This window comes from Mustela erminea, chromosome 6 (assembly GCF_009829155.1).
Source record: "Mustela erminea isolate mMusErm1 chromosome 6, mMusErm1.Pri, whole genome shotgun sequence".
Taxonomy (NCBI): domain Eukaryota; kingdom Metazoa; phylum Chordata; class Mammalia; order Carnivora; family Mustelidae; genus Mustela; species Mustela erminea.
In genome coordinates, this window is record NC_045619.1 from 130,095,734 (window position 1) to 130,117,751 (window position 22,018).

At 38.0% G+C, this 22,018-nt stretch overlaps 1 protein-coding gene across 2 annotated transcripts in view; it reads left to right on the forward strand.

The window, feature by feature from the left end:
- YME1L1 (YME1 like 1 ATPase) overlaps positions 1-22,018 on the forward strand; it is a 51,224-nt gene that overhangs the window by 9,351 nt on the left and 19,855 nt on the right. Inside the window, exons 2-8 of one of the 2 annotated variants that reach the window (XM_032349704.1) lie at positions 2,099-2,230; positions 8,876-9,038; positions 11,007-11,105; positions 15,891-16,000; positions 17,755-17,905; positions 18,318-18,401; positions 21,483-21,565. In XM_032349704.1, coding sequence (XP_032205595.1) covers positions 2,099-2,230; positions 8,876-9,038; positions 11,007-11,105; positions 15,891-16,000; positions 17,755-17,905; positions 18,318-18,401; positions 21,483-21,565 — 822 coding nt within the window. The remainder of the gene's footprint in view (positions 1-2,098; positions 2,231-8,875; positions 9,039-11,006; positions 11,106-15,890; positions 16,001-17,754; positions 17,906-18,317; positions 18,402-21,482; positions 21,566-22,018) is intronic. The other variant, XM_032349705.1, reaches the window with a different exon arrangement.

The following is a 22,018-nucleotide window of genomic DNA, read 5'->3' on the forward strand; positions in this document are numbered from 1 at the left end:
AATCCCTTTCCACATCAAACTTAGATTTTAGTGGAAGACTGTGTGTGGTATATAATAAAAGGTAAATATTTGGTCTTTGTTCCCATTTCTTGTCATGAAGCTCCTAAAGCCCTTGGAATTTCCCGTGTGGTAGGAGTGTGGTATTTCTGAGGCACTCCTTTGGATCACACCTGGATTTAGTGCTTATGAGGTGATTTAGGATAGGGTCTTTAGACAGCCTGAAAGACCTAGTGATTAGAAGGTGGGAACTCTCAGCCCTAACTCCCCAGGCTTTTTGGAGGGGAGAGCTGGCCTAGGGATTGATCTCTTTAGAAACCCGTAAGCAATGAGATTCAGTGCAAAGACTCACCATTCAGAAGGGTGATACACTCCACATCTTGGACCCTTCTGGCTGTACCTATTCATCTGGCCCCCTTCCTTCCTTCCTTCCTTCCTCTCTTCCCTCCTTCCTTTCTTCCAAAAGATTTTTAATTACTTATTTGAGAGAGCGTGAAAGCAAGAGTGATCACAGAGGAAGAGGGAGAAGTAAACTCTGTTAACTGGAGAGCCTTATGCAGGACTCCATCCCAGGACCCTGAGATCATGACCCAAGCTGAAGGTGGATGCTTAACCGACTGAGCCACCCAAGCACTTCCCTTCTTTCCCTCCTTCCCTCTTCCCTTCCCTTTCCTTTCCCTCTTTCCTTTCTTTTCCTTCCTTACTCCCTCCCATTTTCTCCCTACCTCCTCCCCTCCTCTTCCCTTCCCCTTCCTTCTTTTCTCCCTCCCTCCCTTCCTTCCTACTTCCCTACCTACCTTCCTTCCTTCCTTTCTTCCTTAATAGACCGGTAAATGTAAATTATATTCCTTAGTTCTGTAAGCTCTTCTAGCAAATTATCAGACCTGGGGAGGAGATTGAGGAAACCCCCGATTTATAGCTGGTAGATCAGAAGTATGAATGGCTTAGAACTTGTGACTGGTATCTGAAATGGAAACAGACTTGGGGGGCGGGGCTGAGCCTTTAACTTGTGGGTTCTACACTAACACTGGGCAGTTAGTTTGAGAATTGGATTGTTGGATAACCAGCTGGTGTCAGAATTGGTTGAGAGAGAAACAAGAGAAACAATGTATAGATAAATAAGTAGATTATGTATAAAGCGTGTTAGATACTAGAACTGTCAAGAAGAGAGCATGGAGTAGTGAAAAGGGTAAGGAATATTTTTTTAGGGGAGGGTTGTTAAAATTTTGAATAGGTTAGCTAGGGAAAGGAGAAGATGACATTTGAGTTAAGAACTAAAGTCAGAGAGCAAACTAGACAAAAGGGAATAAAACAAAGTCCTTGAGGTGAGAGCTTGCTAGGTGTTGTTCCAAGAACAGGAAGGAGGCCAGTATGGCTAAAGTAGAGAGAATGAAGTAGAACATGGTGGTGGGTAGATTTGGAAAGGTGATAACCGTGGAGGGCTTTCTGTGTCATAATGCTTAGGACTTTTGCTTTTATTGTGAGAAGAGAAGCTGTTGGAGGGTTTAAAGCCAAGGAGTGATGAGATCTGACTTTGTTTTTAATAGAGCAGGTTCAGAGAGAGTAGTTAGGAGGGCTGTTGCAAAAGTCTTTGTATAGATGATGGTGACTTAGAATAGGGTGAGAACAGGATGGTGCAGTGAGAAGTTGAGAAAAATAAAATTCTGGATATATGCTTACTTTTTTTTTTTAAGTCTGAAATATTTCATTTTGTGGTGGTATCGTTTATTTAGCCCACTGTCTTAATGGTGGGCATTTCTACCTTCTGCTTTTTAAACGTTTTAATGAAAATTGTCATCTATGCATATACAAGCACTTTTCAGATTTTTTCCCTTAGAATAAACTACTAGGAAATAGATTAATGGGAATAAAATATATATTTTTAATACTTTGGATTCATATAGCCAGACTACTGTCCTGGAAGAATTTACCTGGTTTTTTCTTACTAGCAATAAATCTGAGTATTTATATTTTTTAATATATAGTTCTGGTGCACAGTGCATTTTAACTTTTTACAAATCCCAGATCCTGATGATAAAAAGATTTTTTTCTGTTTTAATTTAAAAAAGCACACTACTTAATTTCAACTTTGATCTTTTAGGTTACAGTTCCTCTGAGTCACCTCATCAATGCCTTCCATTCACCAAAAAGCACATCTGTTTCTGTCAGTGCGTCGGCTTCGCAAAACCCCCATCGAGATGTAGTTCCTGAGCATGAGGCTGCTGGCAGTGAGGTAATAGTTTTTACCCTGATTATGTGAGAAACAGTGTTTTTGATTTAGTATGTTGTAAAAATGTCTGAAATGTCTCTGTGGATAGACAAGGTCTATCCTTGTAACAAGGTCATTTCTGTCTTTAGCTTATATCCTTTATGATTAAAGATGTCTAATTCTGGCTTTATTGTACCTAAAGAAAAGTTACTTTGTCTTTTTTTTTTTTTTTTTAAGATTTTATTTATTTATTTGACAGAGATCACAAGTAGGCAGAGAGGCAGGCAGAGAGAGAGGGGGAAGCAGGCTCCCCACTGAGCAGAGAGCCCAATGCAGGGCTCAATCCCAGGACCCTGGGATCATGACCTGAGCTGAAGGCAGAGGCTTAACCCACTGAGCCACCCAGGCACCCCTACTTTGTCTTATTCTTTAACATTTGTTAAAAATTTCATGGGGCAGTGGTGCGTGGCTGGCTCAGCTGGTAGTGCAGGTGACTCTTAATCCTCAGGGTTGTGAGTTTGAGCCCTATGTTGGGCATGGAGCCGACCTTGGAAAAAAAAATTCACTTGGAAGTGTATTTGGTATTCACTTCCTAGATTACTAGTTGTGTGATACCATTTAGATATTTTGTATTGCTCCAGCAGTAGAAGTGAACCCACAATTAACTGACCAGAATTACCTCCCAAGTCTCAAGGAAGATAGAATAGTTAAGAAGATCCCATCTACTGCCTTATGGGAGTGTTCAGCGTAATTGAAGTTAGAAAGTACCTGAAGGTGAAATACATACACTGTGAAACTACTTTCAGTGTTTCGAGGATTATAAAATTGGTGTTTCCTAGGATACAGGGAATTTGCAGCCTAGGAATCTTTGTGTTTACAAGGTTTATTAGTAAGATAGCTGCATGTAGCTCAGAATACATTTTTAATAGAAAACATTATAATTTCTAGTTAAAGTTCCTAAAAACCTCTTTAATCCATAAGTGACTTATGTTCCTGTTCCTGGTATCAGGGGCTATGGCAAAGAACAGTAGAGGAGGAGTTGAAAAAGTGTTTACTTCTCGGGAGGGTTGGAGTCAGTCTTGGGATAAAATTTTAATTAGAAGAAATGTTTGTCATCAGAGTCTTTAGGCTTTGCTTTTATAACGTTTACCCAGTTCCTATTGCTTCTTTCTATAGGCAGTCCATTGTCTTTATTTATTTATTTATTTGACAAAGAGAGAGAGCTCACAAGTAGGCAGAGAGGCAGGCAGAGAGGGGGTGGAAGCAGGCTTCCGGCTGAGCAGAGAGCCTGATGCGGGGCTGGATCCCAGGACCCTGAGACCATGACCTGAGCTGAAGGCAGAGGTTAACCCTCTGAGCCACCCAGGCACCCCAGTCCATTGTCTTTCTACTGTGATGATAAGCCTCTCCCAAATTAAAGTCCAAGAGAGCCTGCATGATGAAAATACATGTATCAGAATTGCTGCCTACAGCAATATTGTGTTACTTTTAGGAATTTTGGAAAATACTGTATGGGTGGAAGAAATAAAATTCTCCTGTGATCCTGTTTCCCAGAGATAATGCTATTAACATTTTGTATTTACATGTCAAGTCTCTTTGTCTCTTACACTTTTTTGGGGGGCCTGAACTCACGACCATGGCATTGAGACCTAAGCCAAGATCAAAAGTTGGATGCTTAACCAACTGAGCCACTGTGGCGCCCCTGTACTTTTAAAATTTTATGATTGGGTCATTATGTATATGCTGATTTAAATTCTGTTTTGTCCATTTAATAGTCTTCGTGGACTTGTTATGCTATACATTTTCTATATATATATGTTTTTTTGAAGATTTTATTTATGAGAGAGAGAAAGAGAGAGTGAGCGAGTGACTGCACAAGCAGGGGGAGAGGGAAAAGGAGAGGGAGAATCCAACTTCCCGCTGAGCAGAGAGGCTGACTCAGGCAGGACTCAATCCCAGCACCTGGGATCATGACATGACCTGAGCTGAAGGCAGATGCCGAACCGACTGGGGCACCCAGGAGTCCCCTTCTATATTTTTAATGACTTCCAAGTGTTTATTGTATGCTATCCCATTGTTGGATATTGTTCCCAGAATTTTGTTGCTATAAGCAACATCACTTTTACTGTCTGTGTTGCTAAAGAGTATTTCGTTAAGTGAAATTGCTAGGTCAGGGCCTTGAAAAGTAACTAAAACTCTAGAAGCCAATGTTGAGCTTTTGAGTAATGGTCTCAGATAATAGAATGGGGCCCTTTTGATACACCCTCATTAGTCCTATTTGCCTTTAGTGAGTGTTCTTTATTGCTTTACAGAACTTTTTCTTTCTCCTTAATTTCTCCTCATCTCTACTCGCTTACCTTCTTTGCTATGTGGTGGCCTTGCTTTCATCAGTCAAGTCTTGCTTATCCAAATATCCACTTCACAATGTAATTTTGTTAATTAATTTATTTATTTAAAAGATTTTATTTATTTATTTGACAGATAGGTGTCACAAGCAGGCAGAGAGGCAGGCGGGGGGGTGGGGGGGAGGCAGACTCCCTGCTGAGCAGAGAGCCTGATGCTGAGCTGGATCCCCGGACCCTGGGATCATGACCTGAGCCGAATTCAGAGGCCTTAACCCACTGAGCCACCCAGTCATCCACACAATGTAATTTTAAAAACTCTCTTTCAACTTCCTTCAAAAGCTACTGATTTATTTTCCTTTTGTTTTCAGACTTCTTGAAATAGTCGTTTGAGCTTGTAACTGTACTTGCTAAACTTTTATTCTTATACTACATATCATCATAGCTTGGCTTACTTTGTACCATTTTATAGACTTATTTTGCCAAAGTTATTGATTTCCTTTATGCTTAAGTGCAGACCTTTTTAAAAAGCCACATCTTGTTCAACTTACCTTAGCATCTGGTCTTGCTGAACATTTCCGACTTTAAGAATACTCCCTTGTATTGAGTGATGTTACATTGAGGATGGTTTTTCTCTTTCTGTTTTGCTGGCTTTTTGTTGTTGTTGTTGTTGTTGCTAGCCCCTTAAATACTTGGTGTGCTTTGCATTTATCCTTGATCTGATATTTGTTAATGCACATTCTCCCAGGTCATGTTACCCATTTTCATGTATGTATGTGTGTATGTATGTATGTAAATGTGTGTGTGTGTGTGTGTGTATAATATGCTGATGACTCCCAAATATATCCCCAACCCTAAATTTACTTTAAATCTTTGAAGTCATTTATTAGTGCCTTGATAAATACCCCTCTGAAGGGGCACCTGGGTCCTGAGTGGCTCAGTGGATTAAAGCCTCTGTCTTCTGCTCAGGTCATGATCTCAGGGTCCTGGGATCAAGCCGCACATCTGGCTCTCTGCTCAGCAGGGAGCCTGCTTCCCTTCCTCTCTCTCTGCCTGCCTCTCTGCCTACTTGTGATCTCTGTCAAATAAATAAAAATCTCAAAAAAAAAAAAAGTTAAGCATCTTGAGAAGAATGTATTTAAAAAAAAAAAAAACCCTCTGAAGAGAATTTCAGGGACCTCAAAATTAAGATGTCCAAACTTGGCTATTCTCACATTACATTGTATTTGAACTTGCAGTGGGTTTGGCCCTATCAGTCTGGTTCCAACCAGGATAGAGAAACCACATAGTTATAATGCTAAAAATTAGTGTAATTTTTTTAGTTTAACATTTTTAAAACCCTGTTTTTTTAAGGGGTTGGAATAGCTAGGAATTGGCTAGTAATAAGTAAACTCTAAAACACAGAGTACTAGCAGATTTAAGGAGTAGCTAATACTCTTAGGACTGAGATGGCGCAATGGCAGGAAGAGTTCTTCACCCACGGCTGAGGTCCTGACCTTATTGGAAGAGGGCATGGCTTTGGCTCATCGACTGGCTAAGTTGGTGTGTCACGCTAGCTGCACTTGATGGAAATCAGTCATGCAGGGTAGCAGGGAAAGCTGTTAATGGGAATGTCTCTTACTGGAAAAGCTGCTACTTGTTTACTATAGAAGCCACAGTTTACTGTAGAAGCCAAGTTTTGGAGAAGCCGTACAAGTGGCAGGCAGATGCTAGAAACATCATGGGTGCTGCACGTAGGACCCTGCTGAACGAGCACACCGGAACCAGATACAAAAACACTTTTCTCTTACAGTGTCTCCTGTGCTCTTTACTGACAAAGTTTACATTGTCCCAGCTGGCAAGGGAAAAATATTTAAAGAGCCCAGATCATTGTTCATGGAGCCAACAAAAAGGATGAAGAGGAGCTACGAGATAATAAATTGATAGAGTGTCCACCCAGAAGCCTTCTTCCTCTCAGTCCTCTTGGTGATTTTTCCAAATGTCTGTTGTCCATGATTTGTTATTTCTGTCTTTCGCTTGGGCTTGGTTCAGGCTCATACCATTTTTTCTCTTGTTCCGTCAGCCTTTTTTCATCCAGTTTATTATCTTTGTCTTCTGTTTTCTAGCTATAAAACAAAACTAATAAATTAGCTATGGAATTAAATTCAGACAGGCTCTTTACAATTTGACCTTAGCCTATCTAGTTCATTCTGTCATCACTGATCCTTGGACTACTTCTGAAACATTCCAGGTGCTTTGATGACATTTTGTTTGTCCCTTAACCCCAGGTTTCCCATATTTTGGAAATAAGGTGTTACCTTAGTGAAACTGTATCTGACTTTGGAAATTAGTTGCTCTCTGTTCTCTCTCTCTTTTTTTAAGATTTTATTTATTTATTTGACAGAGAGAGATCACAAGTAGGCAGAGAGGCAGGCGGGGCGGGGGGGGGAGACTCCCTGCTGAGCAGGGAGCCTGACGCGGGGCTCGATCCCAGGACCCCGAGATCATGACCCGAGCCGAAGGCAAAGGCCCAACCCACTGAGCCACCCAGGCGCTCTTTACCACTTTTTGTTTTAAATATCTCTATAATAGCAGTTATTATGTTGTATGATAATTGCTGTGCTTTTATGTACCTTATTCTTACATTTCAAGGACCTGACAGCTAGTAAGTAAGGGAAGTAATTTTTAGTTAAGAATCTGCATTTCCCTTTTGAAGTCTTTGCATTATAAATAGATGTTTTGGCTTCCCATTTTAAAAGATAGCTTTTGAGGAGCACCTGGGTGGCTCCGTTGGTTAAGTGTCCAACTCTTGATCTCAGGTTAAGTTCTGATTTTAGGGTCATGAGTTCAAGCCCTGCACTGGGCTCCATGTCAGACTCCATGCTGGGCATGGAGCCTATTAAAAAATAATAATAATAAAGGATAACTTTTGAAAAGTAGCTTTTGACTATTATAGTGCTGTTTTCATTGTAATGATACGCTTTATATTGTGTAGTTTTTAATAAAGAGCACTTTTAAATATTTTATTTCATCATGCCTTTAACTATGCTTGCCTTGGTGTTTGGATGTCAGATGAGCAACACGTCATCTTTTCCATTGATCCATACCACCTTGTTGTGAAGTTGGCAGGGCATGTTTCATAGGCATTTTACTAATGAGGCAATTGATTCTGAGAATATGAATGACTTGTCCTAAAGCTAGTAGCTGAGAAACCCCTGGACATCAGTCCAGAACTATATAATCCATGGATCTAACTTCATTCATTTATTTTTGCATGTGTGAAATTTTTATGAATCTAACTTCACATCAGTCATCAGAAGCTGATACTTTACTTGTTCTGTTCATTTTTGCTTCCTGTGCTAGAACTTCTGGCTGTCTGGGGCTAATTTTTATTTGTCTTTCATGACAGCTCCTTTGGACAAGAAAATAACTCAATTCTATCCTGTTTGTAGTTAGTTTAGAACTATTTTAATGCGAGTTATTTTCTTCCCTGGTTTTCACACATTTCTTTGAAAAAATTTTATTTATTTGACAGAGAGGTCACAAGTAGGCAGAGAGGCAGGCAGAGAGAGAGGAAGGGAAGCAGGCTCCCTGCTGAGCAGAGAGCCATCCCAGGACCCCTGGGATCATGACTTGAGCCGAAGGCAGAGGCTTTATAACCCACTGAGGCACCCAGGTGCCCCCACACATTTTTTACTTTGTTCAGTTTTCCTCTTTATTAGATAAGTTAGGTATGGGTAATTATAGAACCTCTCAGTTCAAAGTAGGATCTCAGGAATGAGACCAGAGGAGTGAGATGTCCTTTGGTAACAGCATATCCCCCCTTTTTAAAAAATCAAATGTGCTTTTGTTTATGGGCATTAGAGACTGAAGGAAGCTTTAAAAGTCCATAACTTAGAGGCACTATTGGGAATTTATTTTTAACCTTTGTCAAACCTCATATGACTAACCTCCATAGAACCAGAACTATAAAAATATTTGCACCAGAGATGCCTGGGTGGCTTAGTTGCTTAAGTGTCTGCCTTCACCTTGGGTCATGATCCCAGGGTCTTGGGATCCAGTCCCAAATCGGGCTCCTTGCTCAGCGGGGAGCCTGCTTCTCCCTCTGCCTGCTGCTCCCCCTGCTTTTGCTCTGTCTTCTCTGGCAAATAAATAACGTCATTTTAAAAATAAATATTCGCTCCAATTTGTTTTTTCTTTTTTTTCGAATTTAGTTTTAAATACTAGGAAAAAAGGACTTAATACCTTTGTTAGATTTTTTGAATCTATAGTTTTTCAACTAATAAGAACTGTTTAAGTTAAATATTTTGTTATTAATTGCTAACTTGGTTGACTCACTCTTTTATAGCCTATACTTAATTTAAGAGACCTTGGATTATCCGAATTAAAACTTGGACAGATTGATCAACTAGTAGACAGTCTACTTCCTGGATTTTGTAAAGGCAAGCGTGTTTCTTCCCATTGGCATACATCTCATGTCTCTGCACAGTCCTTCTTTGAAAATAAATATGGTAAGTTGGCTTATTTTTTGTTCCAATTTAAGTAAGCCGTTGTAGTTACTAAAAATTTAACAGATAGCATTTATTTATGCTATCTGTGTGTTAGCTTCTTTCCTGAGTTCTGTTCATTCCTTTCCTTTTTCCTTTTCTCTTTCTTTCCTTCTTTCCTTTCTTTTCCTTTTCTTAATTATCTTTCGTATTGGAGTAATTTTGGATTTACAGGAAAGTTGCAGAGATAGTACTGAGTTCCTGTATGCCCTTGACCTGGCTTCCTCTGATGTTAACTGCCTGCTTAAACATGGTGCATTTGTCAACACTGAGAAAATAATATTGGGACAGTACGTTTCACTGAACTATAGACTATATTTAGACCAAATGAAATTTCATCTTCCTAAATTACTGGTTTTTCCACACGAGGCTTCTTTCTTTGTCCCAAGATCTACTATAGCACATTACATACATTGTGTAATAGTGGAGTATTGTTTTAATTTTAGGTGACAACTTTTATTGGATTCCAAGAATCATGCTAGTTTCTGAGAATACATTGAAGTAATAATCATAGTCCTTTTTTTAAAAAGAATGTATATTTTCTTATTTAAGTCTTGTAACAATCTGGTGTTAAAATAAGTTGGTATTTTGTAAAAGGGATTTCACTTCATGAGTTTCTTTTTGGATGATGCTTAAACAATAAATGTTAGAACTTATCAAAATACTTTTTTTTTTAAATGATGGAAGAGCAGATTTAAATAATCAGTATAAGCTATAATAGCCCAGGAACATGCAAGTTTAATTCATTTTGTGATAAAGTTTTGATTGAAGTCATATTTTGTATAAATTCATTTACTAATTATTCTATTGCTTTTTTTTCATATATGGATTGTAGTATAAGTAAAGAATTCAGGAATGAGAAAAATGAAGTTTTTGAGCTTGGGGGCTTGGACTGAAAATCTGCTTCTATTTTAATGTTATACTGCCTCCTTCCTGAGAGAAGTCCTCAGGCTGAGTGGTTAAGGGTGAGGAGTAGACTAGTATCAAACTCATTCCTGCCACTAAGTGGCTGTTCCATTTACTTTAGTCCCCAGACAGCTGTTTTCTCATGTGAAGCATGAGGAAAAACTCCTTATCTTACTTTGCAGGATCAAATGATATAGTCTAAATAGTTTATTTAGCCCATACTGTGCTATTTGGCTCATAGTAAGTGTTCAGTAGAGTAAAATTTTTGTTACTCTCATAGCTATGTAGTTCAGTAGTAATACTGTTGGTCTTCTGGTCGGCATATTTACATTTCCTTTTAAGGTTCCTTGCCAGCTGTTTTCTTGGCTTAGGCAGGCAGAGGTATTAGGATGGGCTGTGTTGATTCCTAGGAAAATCCCCGCATTCTGTCTGGGGTATTGGGATAGAGGAGAACCAGTTTCTGTTGGTCCTATTTACTTCCTCCCGAGGATCACGAATGTAAAGTAGGATGGGCCCCATTAGTCTCCTCGGGGAATTCGAAGGACCACCAAAGATGATGGCTTCCAGCTATGGGAGGAACTGTCTTCGAACCCAGTGATCAGAAGCTTTGAGAGAGAAAGATGACTGCTTCTGGTTTACAGTGTTAAATCACATTATTTATTAGCATTTTTGAAATGGTCCCTAGGAAGTAGCAGTTTTTTATCTCTTTGTGCTCTCTACTAAAAGTAACTTTAGGTAAACACGTGTCTTTTACCTTGTCGTTTGAATTTAATTTCTTTGGCAGCTGTGGTCATATATCAGATCAAAAAGAAAATCTGTTGGACAACTGGTAGATCATAGTAATGCGATGAAGAACTGTAATTAGATTAGCAGTATTTTTAAAAACTCCTACAAGCAAAGCCATATGAACAAATAAAAGGCTAAGCTCATACTTTTGCTTTCTAATATTTGATATAATTATTATATTTTGTGACCTTTTTTTTAGCTGGGTAAATGGAAAATTTACTTATCTCAATTTTCTTCCAGGTTACTTAGATATGTTTGGTACCTTACGTTCCTCTTGCTTATACAGACAACATTCAAGAACTCTTAAAAGTATTTGTTCAGATCTTCAGTGCTGGCCAGGTATGAAACAACAACTGCATTTATTTTGGGGAAAAAAAATAGATTTCTTTAACAGATTCTTATTTATCTTTCTTAATCATATTAATGTTTATAAACAGTCATTTATAGCTCATAGTTCACAGTAGAACTGATAGATTATTTGGAGTCAATTAGTTTGGGTATGTCCGATTTTTAGTTGGGAAAATATGTAGTAGCTGAATTTTGAATGTGAGTGATAAGTGCCACAGTAAATCAAACTTTAGGGAATTTATCTACACCTTCAACGTAATTAAGCATGTTTGTTTACTTCCCCGTATTCTTAAAATTTCATTTTTAAAATTGTTCCAATCAATTGCAATGACAGAAAAAAAATTTAAAGTGTAGGAAAAGTCAGGGCAACAGCAGAGGGGTTTCATCAGTGGACCAGAAATTTGAGGACTTTCTATTAGGTAAGAAATAGATGACATCACATTGATAGAAAAATCAAATATGCATGCATTTACATTTATTTAATACCAGACACTAGTGAAAGCTGTTAGGTAACAGTGATAATTGTAGATGAAAAAGACATATGTTACCTACCTTCATGGAACTTAGTAACACAAAAGAGGTGTGTGCTATTATTTCCAGTAGAAGTTAGGGAAAAAACCCATTTCCAAGTCAGTAATAGTGGATGATTTGTGAACAGTTGAACTGAAAGATTGCCAAAAGTGGGCCAGTCCCAGAATAGATAGGGCTTGTAACTTTTATGCCACAATTGGCAAAAGACTTGTTGTTAATAAAGGGTGTGTGTGTGTAGAGAAGTCTGTCTCTGAAGATTGTGTGTGAGCATTGAGGCCAAGGAGAGAAATAATGGATTTGAATTAAGCACTAAATGTAACCTACTCACTCATTATAAGTCCATATTTTGTAGTATAAATGTATTGACCACCTAGCTAGTTTTGAGGAAACCTATCTACAGTCAGTTTTGATTACTGTATTTTCTTTGCAATTATAACTGGAACAGCAGGATCTTCACATGTTCAAGAAAACTTGTAGCATGAAAGAGAGGTGCCACGTAGGGCACAGAGACCAGTAATGCCCTAAAGAAATGGTCAATGCAGAAGACAGAAGAATTCTTAAAGAAGGATGATATATTTTTAAATATTCATGGAAGACTTAGAAAAACTGAGCATTCATTAGGGAATAAGGAGGCTCTTCATTTTTAGAAAGTTATAACCCAGGGTCAGCTTCTCTGATCATACAATATTGAAATCAAATAACAGAAAGGATAACTTAAAAAATTCCCAATTCTATGGACGTTTAAAGATACTTTTGTAAGTGTCTTGTGGCTGAAGGAAAGAGAAACAAATTACAGACAATTAGTAATGAACCACAGTGAAAATCAGCATCAAAGTCTTTGAGTTGAGGGTCAGCTGATGGCTGAGGGCATTGTGTAATTTATTAGGATGTAAGAAAGAAAATAAATCGATTAAACATTCATTTTGAGAATACTCTAAATAAATTTAGAGAAATTAAGATGTATAAAACAAATGAATACAAGAGAGTTTTACTTAGTTAAATGAAGAACAGATTTAATTTAAGAAAACAAGAGAATAGAACAGTCTAATTAGAAGTGTTAGAAGTAAAAAGAAAAGTGATAACAGCCACATATAGGGAAGATTTAAAACTTTGAAGAGTGTGTATAAATAAAAATGTGTTGAAACAGCAATTCAAGTTATAAATGAACAACACTGACTCAGGAGATAAGACAGTAACTATGAAATTTGAAATATAATAGTGTCCCAGAGGCACTTTGGCTCAGATGGTTTTTATGGTTTATGTTCTGTTTTCCAGGACCAAAATCAAGAAAAAGGTAGAATAGGCTTTCCTGTTTATTCCACGAGATTACTGATACTAAAATGTTATCGTAGAAAAGGATATAATAGATTGCAGTTTCACCTAATAATGTAAATACAGAAATTGTAAATAAAATCTGAAAAAGGAAGTATAGAAATGGGCTTGAAAATATGATAAGGAATATGAGTGATTTAATATTAGGAAGTATGTTAATTTATGTTAATAGATTAGAAAAGAATAATACTATTTCAATGTATGAAAAAGGCATGTGATAGATTTTAATGGTCACACCTCCTACAAAGTTGTCAAGAACTAGAATAGGAAGTTTTGAAATTTATTAAGGAACTCTATTAGGATCTTAGGAATATAGGAAATAAGATAGTAGTAGCCTGTTTTTGTTGAGTAATTTGGAAGTTTTAAACAATATAATTAAAAAGGAGTTTAGAAGTTTTGGGACAAAATTATGATTGTTCTTTGTTTACCAGGTAATATGTTTCCAGAAAACTTAAAAAAATCAACTGAAAGGCTACTCTGGTATCACATAAGATAAATGCATAAAAATCAATATCTTTCTTATATTCTAGCAATAGCTTTTATTTATAGTTTCTTCCAAACCCATTTAATCTTTGTCCTCACAAGAAATATTCAACATAATGTATATACACATATGCATGTGTATACACACATATATGTATACATATGTGCACACACATACATGTATATACATTATGTTGAATATTTGTATTAATATTCGAGTATTATATTGAATGTAATATATATACATATGTTTGTGTGTGTGTATATATATATGCGCACCTGTGAAACTTCACAGAACAAAATAAAAGAGCTGGGTAAACTAAAATGAGAGAATACCATAATCCTCTTTGAAAGGACTCAGTACTATGATAGTTTTAATTTATGCCCAGATTTATTAATTCACTGCAACCTTGTTCAAAACCCTAAACACTTGCTATGAAAACCAAGAAGTTGATTTTAAACTTGACAGTAAAATGGGGCACCTGGTTTGCTTAGTAAAACATCCGTCTCTTGATCTGGGGTTGTGAGTTCAAGCCCCAAGTTGGGTGCAGAGATTACTTAAAAAAATAAAATAAAAAAATAAACTTGGACATAAGAGAATCTTAATTAATTTAATTTAATCTTAGTTTAATCTTAAATAAGTCCCAAATAGGTAAAGGTCTGAACAAAGTTAAAAGTCAGTAGACTCCATTTTTTTTTTTTTTTTAAGATTTTATTTATTTTATTTGACAGATAGAGATCACAAGTAGGCAGAGAAGGGGGCGCCTGGGTGGCTCAGTGGGTTGGGCTGCTGCCTTCGGCTCGGGTCATGATCTCAGGGTCCTGGGATCGAGCCCCGCATCGGGCTCTCTGCTCCGCAGGGAGCCTGCTTCCCTCTCTCTCTCTCTCTCTCTCTCTCTGCCTGCCTCTCTGCCTACTTGTGATCTATCTCTGTCAAATAAATAAATAAAATCTTTAAAAAAAAACAAAAAAACAAAAAAAAAACAAGTAGGCAGAGAGGCAGACAGAGAGAGAGGGGAGGAAGCAGGCTCCCCGCTGAGCAAAGAGCCTGATGCGGGGCTCGATCCCTGGAGCCTGGGATCATGACCCGAGCCGAAGGCAGAGGCTTTAACCCACTGAGCCACCCAGGCGCCCCCATTTTTTTTTTTAATTGTTTTATTTGGAGAGGGAGAGAGAGAGAGAGGAGGGGCAGAGGGAAAGGAAGAGGTAGAATCTCAAGCAGACCCCAAGCTCAGTGTGGAGCCTGATGCAGGGCTCGATCCCATAACCCCAAGACCAGGACCTGCGCCAAAACTAAGAATTGGACAACTTAACTGACGGAGCCACCCGGGGAGGCTTCTCTTAAAATCACAGTTTGGGGGTGAGGCGCTCTAATCAATACAGTGCAGAAAACACTAAAGATTAAAAGATAGGAATATTTTAACCTTTAAGTTGCTGTATCAAAAGACAAAGACATTAAATATTTCAAATATATGTGACTTAAAGTTAGTTTACATAACATGCATCCTTTTTATACATGAAAATGGGAAAGGTTATGAGTGTTGAATTAACTAAAGAAAATATTGAATAAAAGTGGAAGTTTTTCAGAAATTACCCCCATTTCTAATCTGAAATGCAAATTAAAACAAGACAGTGCTTTTTGTCTATCAGATTTGTACAAATTAAAAAATTTATAGGGATGCCTGGGTGGCTCAGTTGGTTAAGCTCAGGTTGTGAACCCAAGGTCCTGGGATCGAGCTCCGCATTGCACTCCTTGCTCAGTGGGGAGCCAGCTTCCCCTTCTGCCTGTCGCTCCCCCTGCTTGTGCTCTTTGACAAATAAAATCTTAAAAAAAATTTTTTTTTTTTTTTTTTTTAGGATTTTATTTATTTATCAGAGAGAGAGGGGAGAGAGCGAGCACAGGCAGACAGAATGGCAGGCAGAGGCAGAGGGAGAAGCAGGCTCCCTGCTGAGCAAGGAGCCCGATGTGGGACTCGATCCCAGGACGCTGGGATCATGACCTGAGCCGAAGGCAGCTGCTTAACCAACTGAGCCACCCAGGCGTCCCAAAAAAATTTTTTTAATTAAAAATTTTTATTAATCTGATTGGAAAGGAGGTGGAGAAAAGGATACTCAGGCGCCCCAGTCATGAAATTAACAGTGGGCACTTCTGGGAAGTGGGATTGGGGTTTGAGGAATTAGACACTGACTTTTATTTGATATTCATCAGTGGGTGTTTTTTTCTTTTCACATTTTAAAATTACCAAGAGACTAAATTATTTTGTAGATTCAATCCATTTTAATGACTTTAGTGAAGTGTCAGACGAAAAACTTATGTTAAAAAGTGAGATAATAAACTTAGGATGATGGGTTTGGTGTCAGTTTTGAATCCAAGGTATTTTTCTTATAAGCATTTGCAACGGGGAGTAAATCTGATACTGTTCCATTCAGTTTTCATACAGTCTCGGGGTTTTAAAACTTTGAAATCAAGAACTCGACGTTTACAGTCCACCTCTGAACGATTGGCAGAGACACAGCATATAGCACCATCATTTGTGAAGGTAATTAGACATTATTTTGTTGTTTGAAAAAGCAGTCTTTAAAAAATTATTAAAATGAGAACATTCAATATCTGATTTCTTTTACTGGTCAGTTGATTTTCTGAAGGATTAATAACCTATGTAATCATTACACCTCCAGCTCTCGTGAGTGTCCTAGTCATGTCTCTCCTTTGGCCTGTTAGACATCTCCTTTTGTTTTTTGTCCCTACACACGTACCTGTGTGTTCTCTGTGTTAATGAGTAGCATCTGTCCAAGCTAGAAACCTGGTAATCAACTTGGATTTGTTCATCTTTTCTCTCCTGTCACATCCATTAATCACTAAGGTCCTATCCATCTAGCCTCTTAAATATTTCTTAGATCAGTCTCTTTTCATCCCCAGTTCCACTGCAGAGATAGACTGTAACAGTTTCTTGCCTTAAAGGACTCTAATAATCGTTCATTTAGCCTCTTGCCTTTATCTTTTTTTGAAGAATTTATTTGAGAGAGTGTGCGTGGGAACGCATGCTGGTGGGAGGGGTAGGGAGAGGAAGAGAGAGAATCTCAGGCAGACTCTGCTGAGCGTGGAGCCTGACTGAGCATGGAACACAGCGGTGAGGCTTGATCTCATGACCTTGCTGTCATGACCTGAGTGGAGGTCGAGTTGGCTGGTTAACTAAGCCTCCTTAGCCTCCTGGTTACCTTTAGTCCAGCCTCCAGATTGCCACCAACCCAGCATCTGTCTAAAATGTTTTTATTAATAATTGTCTTGTCAGTTTCCTGCTGTAGTATCCATTTGGCCTCTGCCAACCATTTTTCTGTTCTCATCTTTAAATATGGCACCCCCTCTGAACCTCTACTCCGCTTGTTTCTTGGCATGTAAAGTCCTGTCATACAAGATCGCTTGCCATTCCCGACTTCTAGGGCCTGTTATTTCATGGCTCTGTCAGATTGTTTACGCTTTGTGTTCTCTTCTCTGTGGTTTAGAAATCCTATTCTCTGGGATGCCTCTCTTGACTTCTGAGGTAGTATTTATTTTACCACCAGACCTAGAACCTCTTTTTTTTTTTTAAGATCTTCTTTATTTGAGAGAGGGAATGCATGCGACCAGAGGAGGAGCAAGGTGGGGGAGGGAAAGAGAGGGGAAAGAATCTTCAGCAGACTCCTTGCTGAGCTCAGAGCCTGATGTTGGGCTTGACCCCATGACTCTGAGATGATGACCTGACCTAAAAGCAAAAGTCGAATGCTTAACCGACTGAGCCACCCAGGTGCTCCCAGACCTAGAACTTCTAACATAATATCAAAATGATTTCAAAAAATTAATTACTTGTTTATCTCTCCCAAGTAGACTGAGGACATTCTTTCTGATCATTGGTTTTATCTTTACATTTTCACAACTTACACAAGTCCAAGTTTGTAAAAGGTATTCAGTAAACATTTAATAAATTAATGAGGTTTTTCTTCTAGTAGAGATAAAGGAGTGTGAACATGAAACCATTGGAACCCTGAGTCCACAGGCAACCTACTGTTTTCAGTATAGTGTTCTTACAGAGAGTTTCTTTCTTAATCGACTGATGGAAGTGTGAATTCCAGGGTCAGTTTCCTTGCCGTTGATTAAGTAATTTATTTTTGAGTCTTAGTGTAATTCTTCTGATAGTCAACAAAAACTAGAAATTCTAGAATTTTTGAAAGGATTTTTTTTGTAAGTGATCATTATATTATTGGGCAGTGTTATCTATATAGTAAGTCAGTACTGATGCCTTGTTTGTGGATTTAGGGGTTCCTGTTGCGGGACAGGGGATCAGATGTTGAGAGTTTGGACAAACTCATGAAAACCAAAAATATACCTGAAGCTCACCAAGATGCATTTAAAACTGGTTTTGCAGAGGGTTTTCTGAAAGCTCAAGCCCTAACGCAAAAAACCAATGGTAAGTTGATTGGACACCATCCATATTTGGGAATAATACCTAAAAGGAAGTCATAGTCCTACATTTAAATGGTTACACATACTTTTTCTAACACATATGCACCTTTTCATTGGTTATATTCCATTATATTTGTAACTTAAGCTGTGTCAAAATGGAAATACCTGTTGACACTCTCCCTTTTCTCAAATGAGAACCAGAGTCAGGGACAGAAGCAAGAGTGCCTTCATGAGGTTTTTGATAATAGGGTGCTGAAAGGAAATCATGGCAACTATACAAAAGAATGTCAGGTTCCAAAATTGCATTTGATGGAATATGATTACTGTCAATAACCTAATTTTTGCTTTTCATCAAGGTGTCATTTGTCATTGTTGTTATTTGATTTAAGTTTTTTTTTTTTCTTTTCCTCCTCCAGATTCTCTGAGACGAACTCGTCTGATTCTCTTCGTTCTGCTGCTGTTTGGCATTTATGGACTCTTAAAAAATCCATTTTTATCTGGTAAAGGCTCTTTTTATTTATCTTTTATTTTTAATCTTTTAAATACGCAACTTTTTTTTTCATAGTCTGCCTTAGGCAGGAGAGAAGAAGCATTTTCTGTTTTGTTTTTGTGTTTTAAAGATTTTATTTATTTATTTGACAGAGAGAGAGAGAGATCACAAGTAGGCAGAGAGGCAGGCAGAGAGAGAGGGGAAAGCAGGCTCCCTGCTGAGCAGAGAGCCTGATGTGGGGCTCCATTCCAGGACCCTGAGACCATGACTTGAGCTGAAGGTAAAGGCTTAATCCACTGAGCCACCCAGGCACCCCAGCATTTATTGTTCTGGTGTCTAGGCCTTTCTTTCCTAAGTCAACACTTCACAGATTGGGTCAATTTGAGGTGGTTTTTTGCATTGAAGTAGAAAAGTTTTAATCTGTTAGGGTTACATGCCAACTGCATTATCAGGGCTCATTATATTTACATTGCTTTGTGGGTTACAAGAAAAGTTCCTTCAGACACTGTACGAATTTCAAGTTTTATTTTGAGAAAATAATATTTTGTTAATGTTCTAAGGATTATGTTAGAGCAAAAATGTTAGCTTAGCTTCTGTTAATGGTTGGTTTTCCAGACTCCTAGAAAATTACACCTGTCCAATTATAAAATTTAAAAAACATGTGGAATAATTTTATAATAGCAATACAAAGTGAAGTAGTCCCCTATTTTAAAGACACACTAGTAAATTTATGAAAAATTTATATATAATACATAAATATATAAAAATTGGGGGTTCCCGGGTGGCTCAGTTGGTTAAGCATCTGCCTTCAGTTCAGGTCATGATCTCAGGGTCCTGTGATTGAAGCATCTGCACCGTCCCCCACTTGTGTGCTTTCTCTCTCCCCCTCTCAAATAAATAAAATCTTTAAAAAAAAAAAATACATATATACACACACACACACACACATAAATTTAGTATACAATTAAGAATTGCCTCAAGCAATTCTCATAGTTCTCAGTTTACCAGTCTAAAATGAAGTAATAATGCCCATCCTAAGTAGTTCCTGTTGCTTTCTCAGCTATTCAGTTTTTACCTTGTGTTTTCTATGTTCTTTATGATTGGTTCCCTTGAGAGAAAAAACTGATAACAATTAAAGAATAACAGTTTGTCTGAATTAGGACTTCATCTCAGAACTTGCGTGTTACCCCAGATATTTTAAGTTTTTTGTGGCATCAAACCTTAGATGAGATTTTAACATCCAGGAATAATCTTTTTTTTTTTTTCCTTAAGATTTTATTTATTTGACAGAGAGTGAGTGCAATCATGGGGAGCAGCAGACACAGGGAGAAGCACGCTCCCCGTTGAGCAGGGAGCTGGATGTGGGGCTTAGTTTCAGGACCCTGAGGTCATGACCTGAGCCAAAGGCAGATGCTTAACCGACTGAGCCATCCAGGCACTCCCATAATACTCTTTTTATAGTTAGAGTCACCTTCTTTTGTCTCCTTATTTTCAAAACACAACCAGTGTAGGGACACCATATGATTGATATTGGAGGGGTGGGGTTAGCTCTGGCTATTATTTTATGTTTCTTAATTTCTTATATTAAACAAAAATATATATCAAAATGTGAAGTGCCTTGCAATTTTTATAAGGTTCAGGTGGTTTGTCTATAAATTTAATTTGCATAATTTATAAAGTCCCCCTATGTAGATCCTTAAATAAACAATGTAGTGGGCTAAAACTTAGTGTGCAGTGTAGAGTTACTATATTACATTTGCTCTGCCAACTTGTGTATTCTTGGTATGTTAAGTGTTTTCAACAAAACTCTAGTTTTGCTTACTGATCTTTTTTTTTTTTTTTTTGCATGTAAATTTCTGTCTTAAAGATAATATTTTTGTCTTTTTCTGAGGAAATTAGTAATTGCTGTTTACTCACTTACATCTGTTCAGTAGGGAAGTTTAACCAAAGGGGAGAGGTTTTAAGAAAGTTTTGTAATAGTTCCCTGTAGTTGATCTGAAGAATTTTACTGTCTTTGCAAGCTTTCGCTGTCATTCTTAATGATGTCATTACTGATATATATCATCTGAGGGCAAGTAATAACAGTTGCTAGAGGAGGAGGCTGCATGAAAAGTGAAATAATCTCTTTTTTAAGGTTTACCCTTTTTTAAAAAAAATGCTAGTGCCAGTTTTTATGCTAGATTTAAGGCAGTGTATCTCATGGTGTGCATCCCTGACCAGTTGTATCAGGATAATGTAGGGTGATTGTTAAAAATATAAACTGTCCTGGGCCTTTTTCTAAATCTACAAACCAGAAGTTCTGGGCCATGGCCTGGGAGCTTGCATTAATACATTTCTGAAGTGATTTTTATGCAGAGTTGAGTTTGAGAATGATTGGTTTAAATTTCTCTTATTAGGGGCGCCTGGGTGGCTCAGTGGGTTAAAGTCTCTGCCTTCAGCTCAGGTCATGATCCCAGGGTCCTGGGATGGAGTCCCACATCAGGCTCTCTGCTCAGCAGGGAACCTGCTTCCTCCTCTCTCTCTGCCTGCCTCTCTGCCTTACTTGTGATCTCTCTCTCTGTGTCAGATAAATAAGTAAATAAATAAATTTCTCTTGGTAGATATTATAGAAGAGGGAAATAATTTTTCATTTTAACCAACTGAGCCACCCAGGTGCCCCTATAATTTTTCATATTAATTGGAAGGTGTAAAGATGTCATTTTAGGGCCGTCTGGGTGGCTCAGTCGCCAAGCGTCTGCCTTTGGCTTTGGTCATGATCCCAGAGTCCTGGGATCGAGCCAGTATCAGATGCCGTGCTCGGCGGGAAGCCTGTTTCTCTTCTTCCATTCCCCCTGCTTGTGTTCTTTCTTTCGCTGTGTCTCTCTCTGTCAAATAAATAAATCTTTAAAAAAAAAAATGTCATTTTAATGTGAGTCATTTATTCCTTGAACATGATCTAGAAATCTGGAAGATGTAGTTTTTTACTTCATTATGAATTAACGTATGTAAACTTAGATATAATTTTCTGTACTTTCCTACGTCTGAATAATATGGTGGTTGAAATTTTATGAAACCATCAAATATATAAACAATTATTTTTTTTCCTCCTTAGTCCGCTTCCGGACAACAACGGGGCTTGACTCTGCAGTAGATCCCGTCCAGATGAAAAATGTCACCTTTGAACATGTTAAAGGAGTAAGTTAAAAAGTTTACCCTGCAGTCTTCAAGTATTATCTAATTATATAAGGCCAATATTTGATTTTAAAGGTATAAAATAGAAAATATATATATTGATCTCTACCTCCAGTACTAGACACTAAAACTCTTGTAATTCCCTAAATGACAAGAGTACTAAGTGCATCTTTGCTTCTGCAGTTTGGTCTTTGATGCTGATGTCTGACACAGGGCTTCTAAATCCCCAGGAATTTCCTGGGCGATGGCACTGTCATTTGTATGAGGCCACTCTGGTGGGCTCCTGGGTGGGGCTGGACCCTAGGAAAAAATGAAGCCGTGATTAGAACCTTGGAAGTTTTAGCTTCACTGCGTATTCTCCAGCCCTCTTTTAGGTATTGGGACAGAAGAAATAAATCTCTGCTGTCGTTTCTAACAGAAACTAAACCATGATACTTCATATAAGGAAATAATATG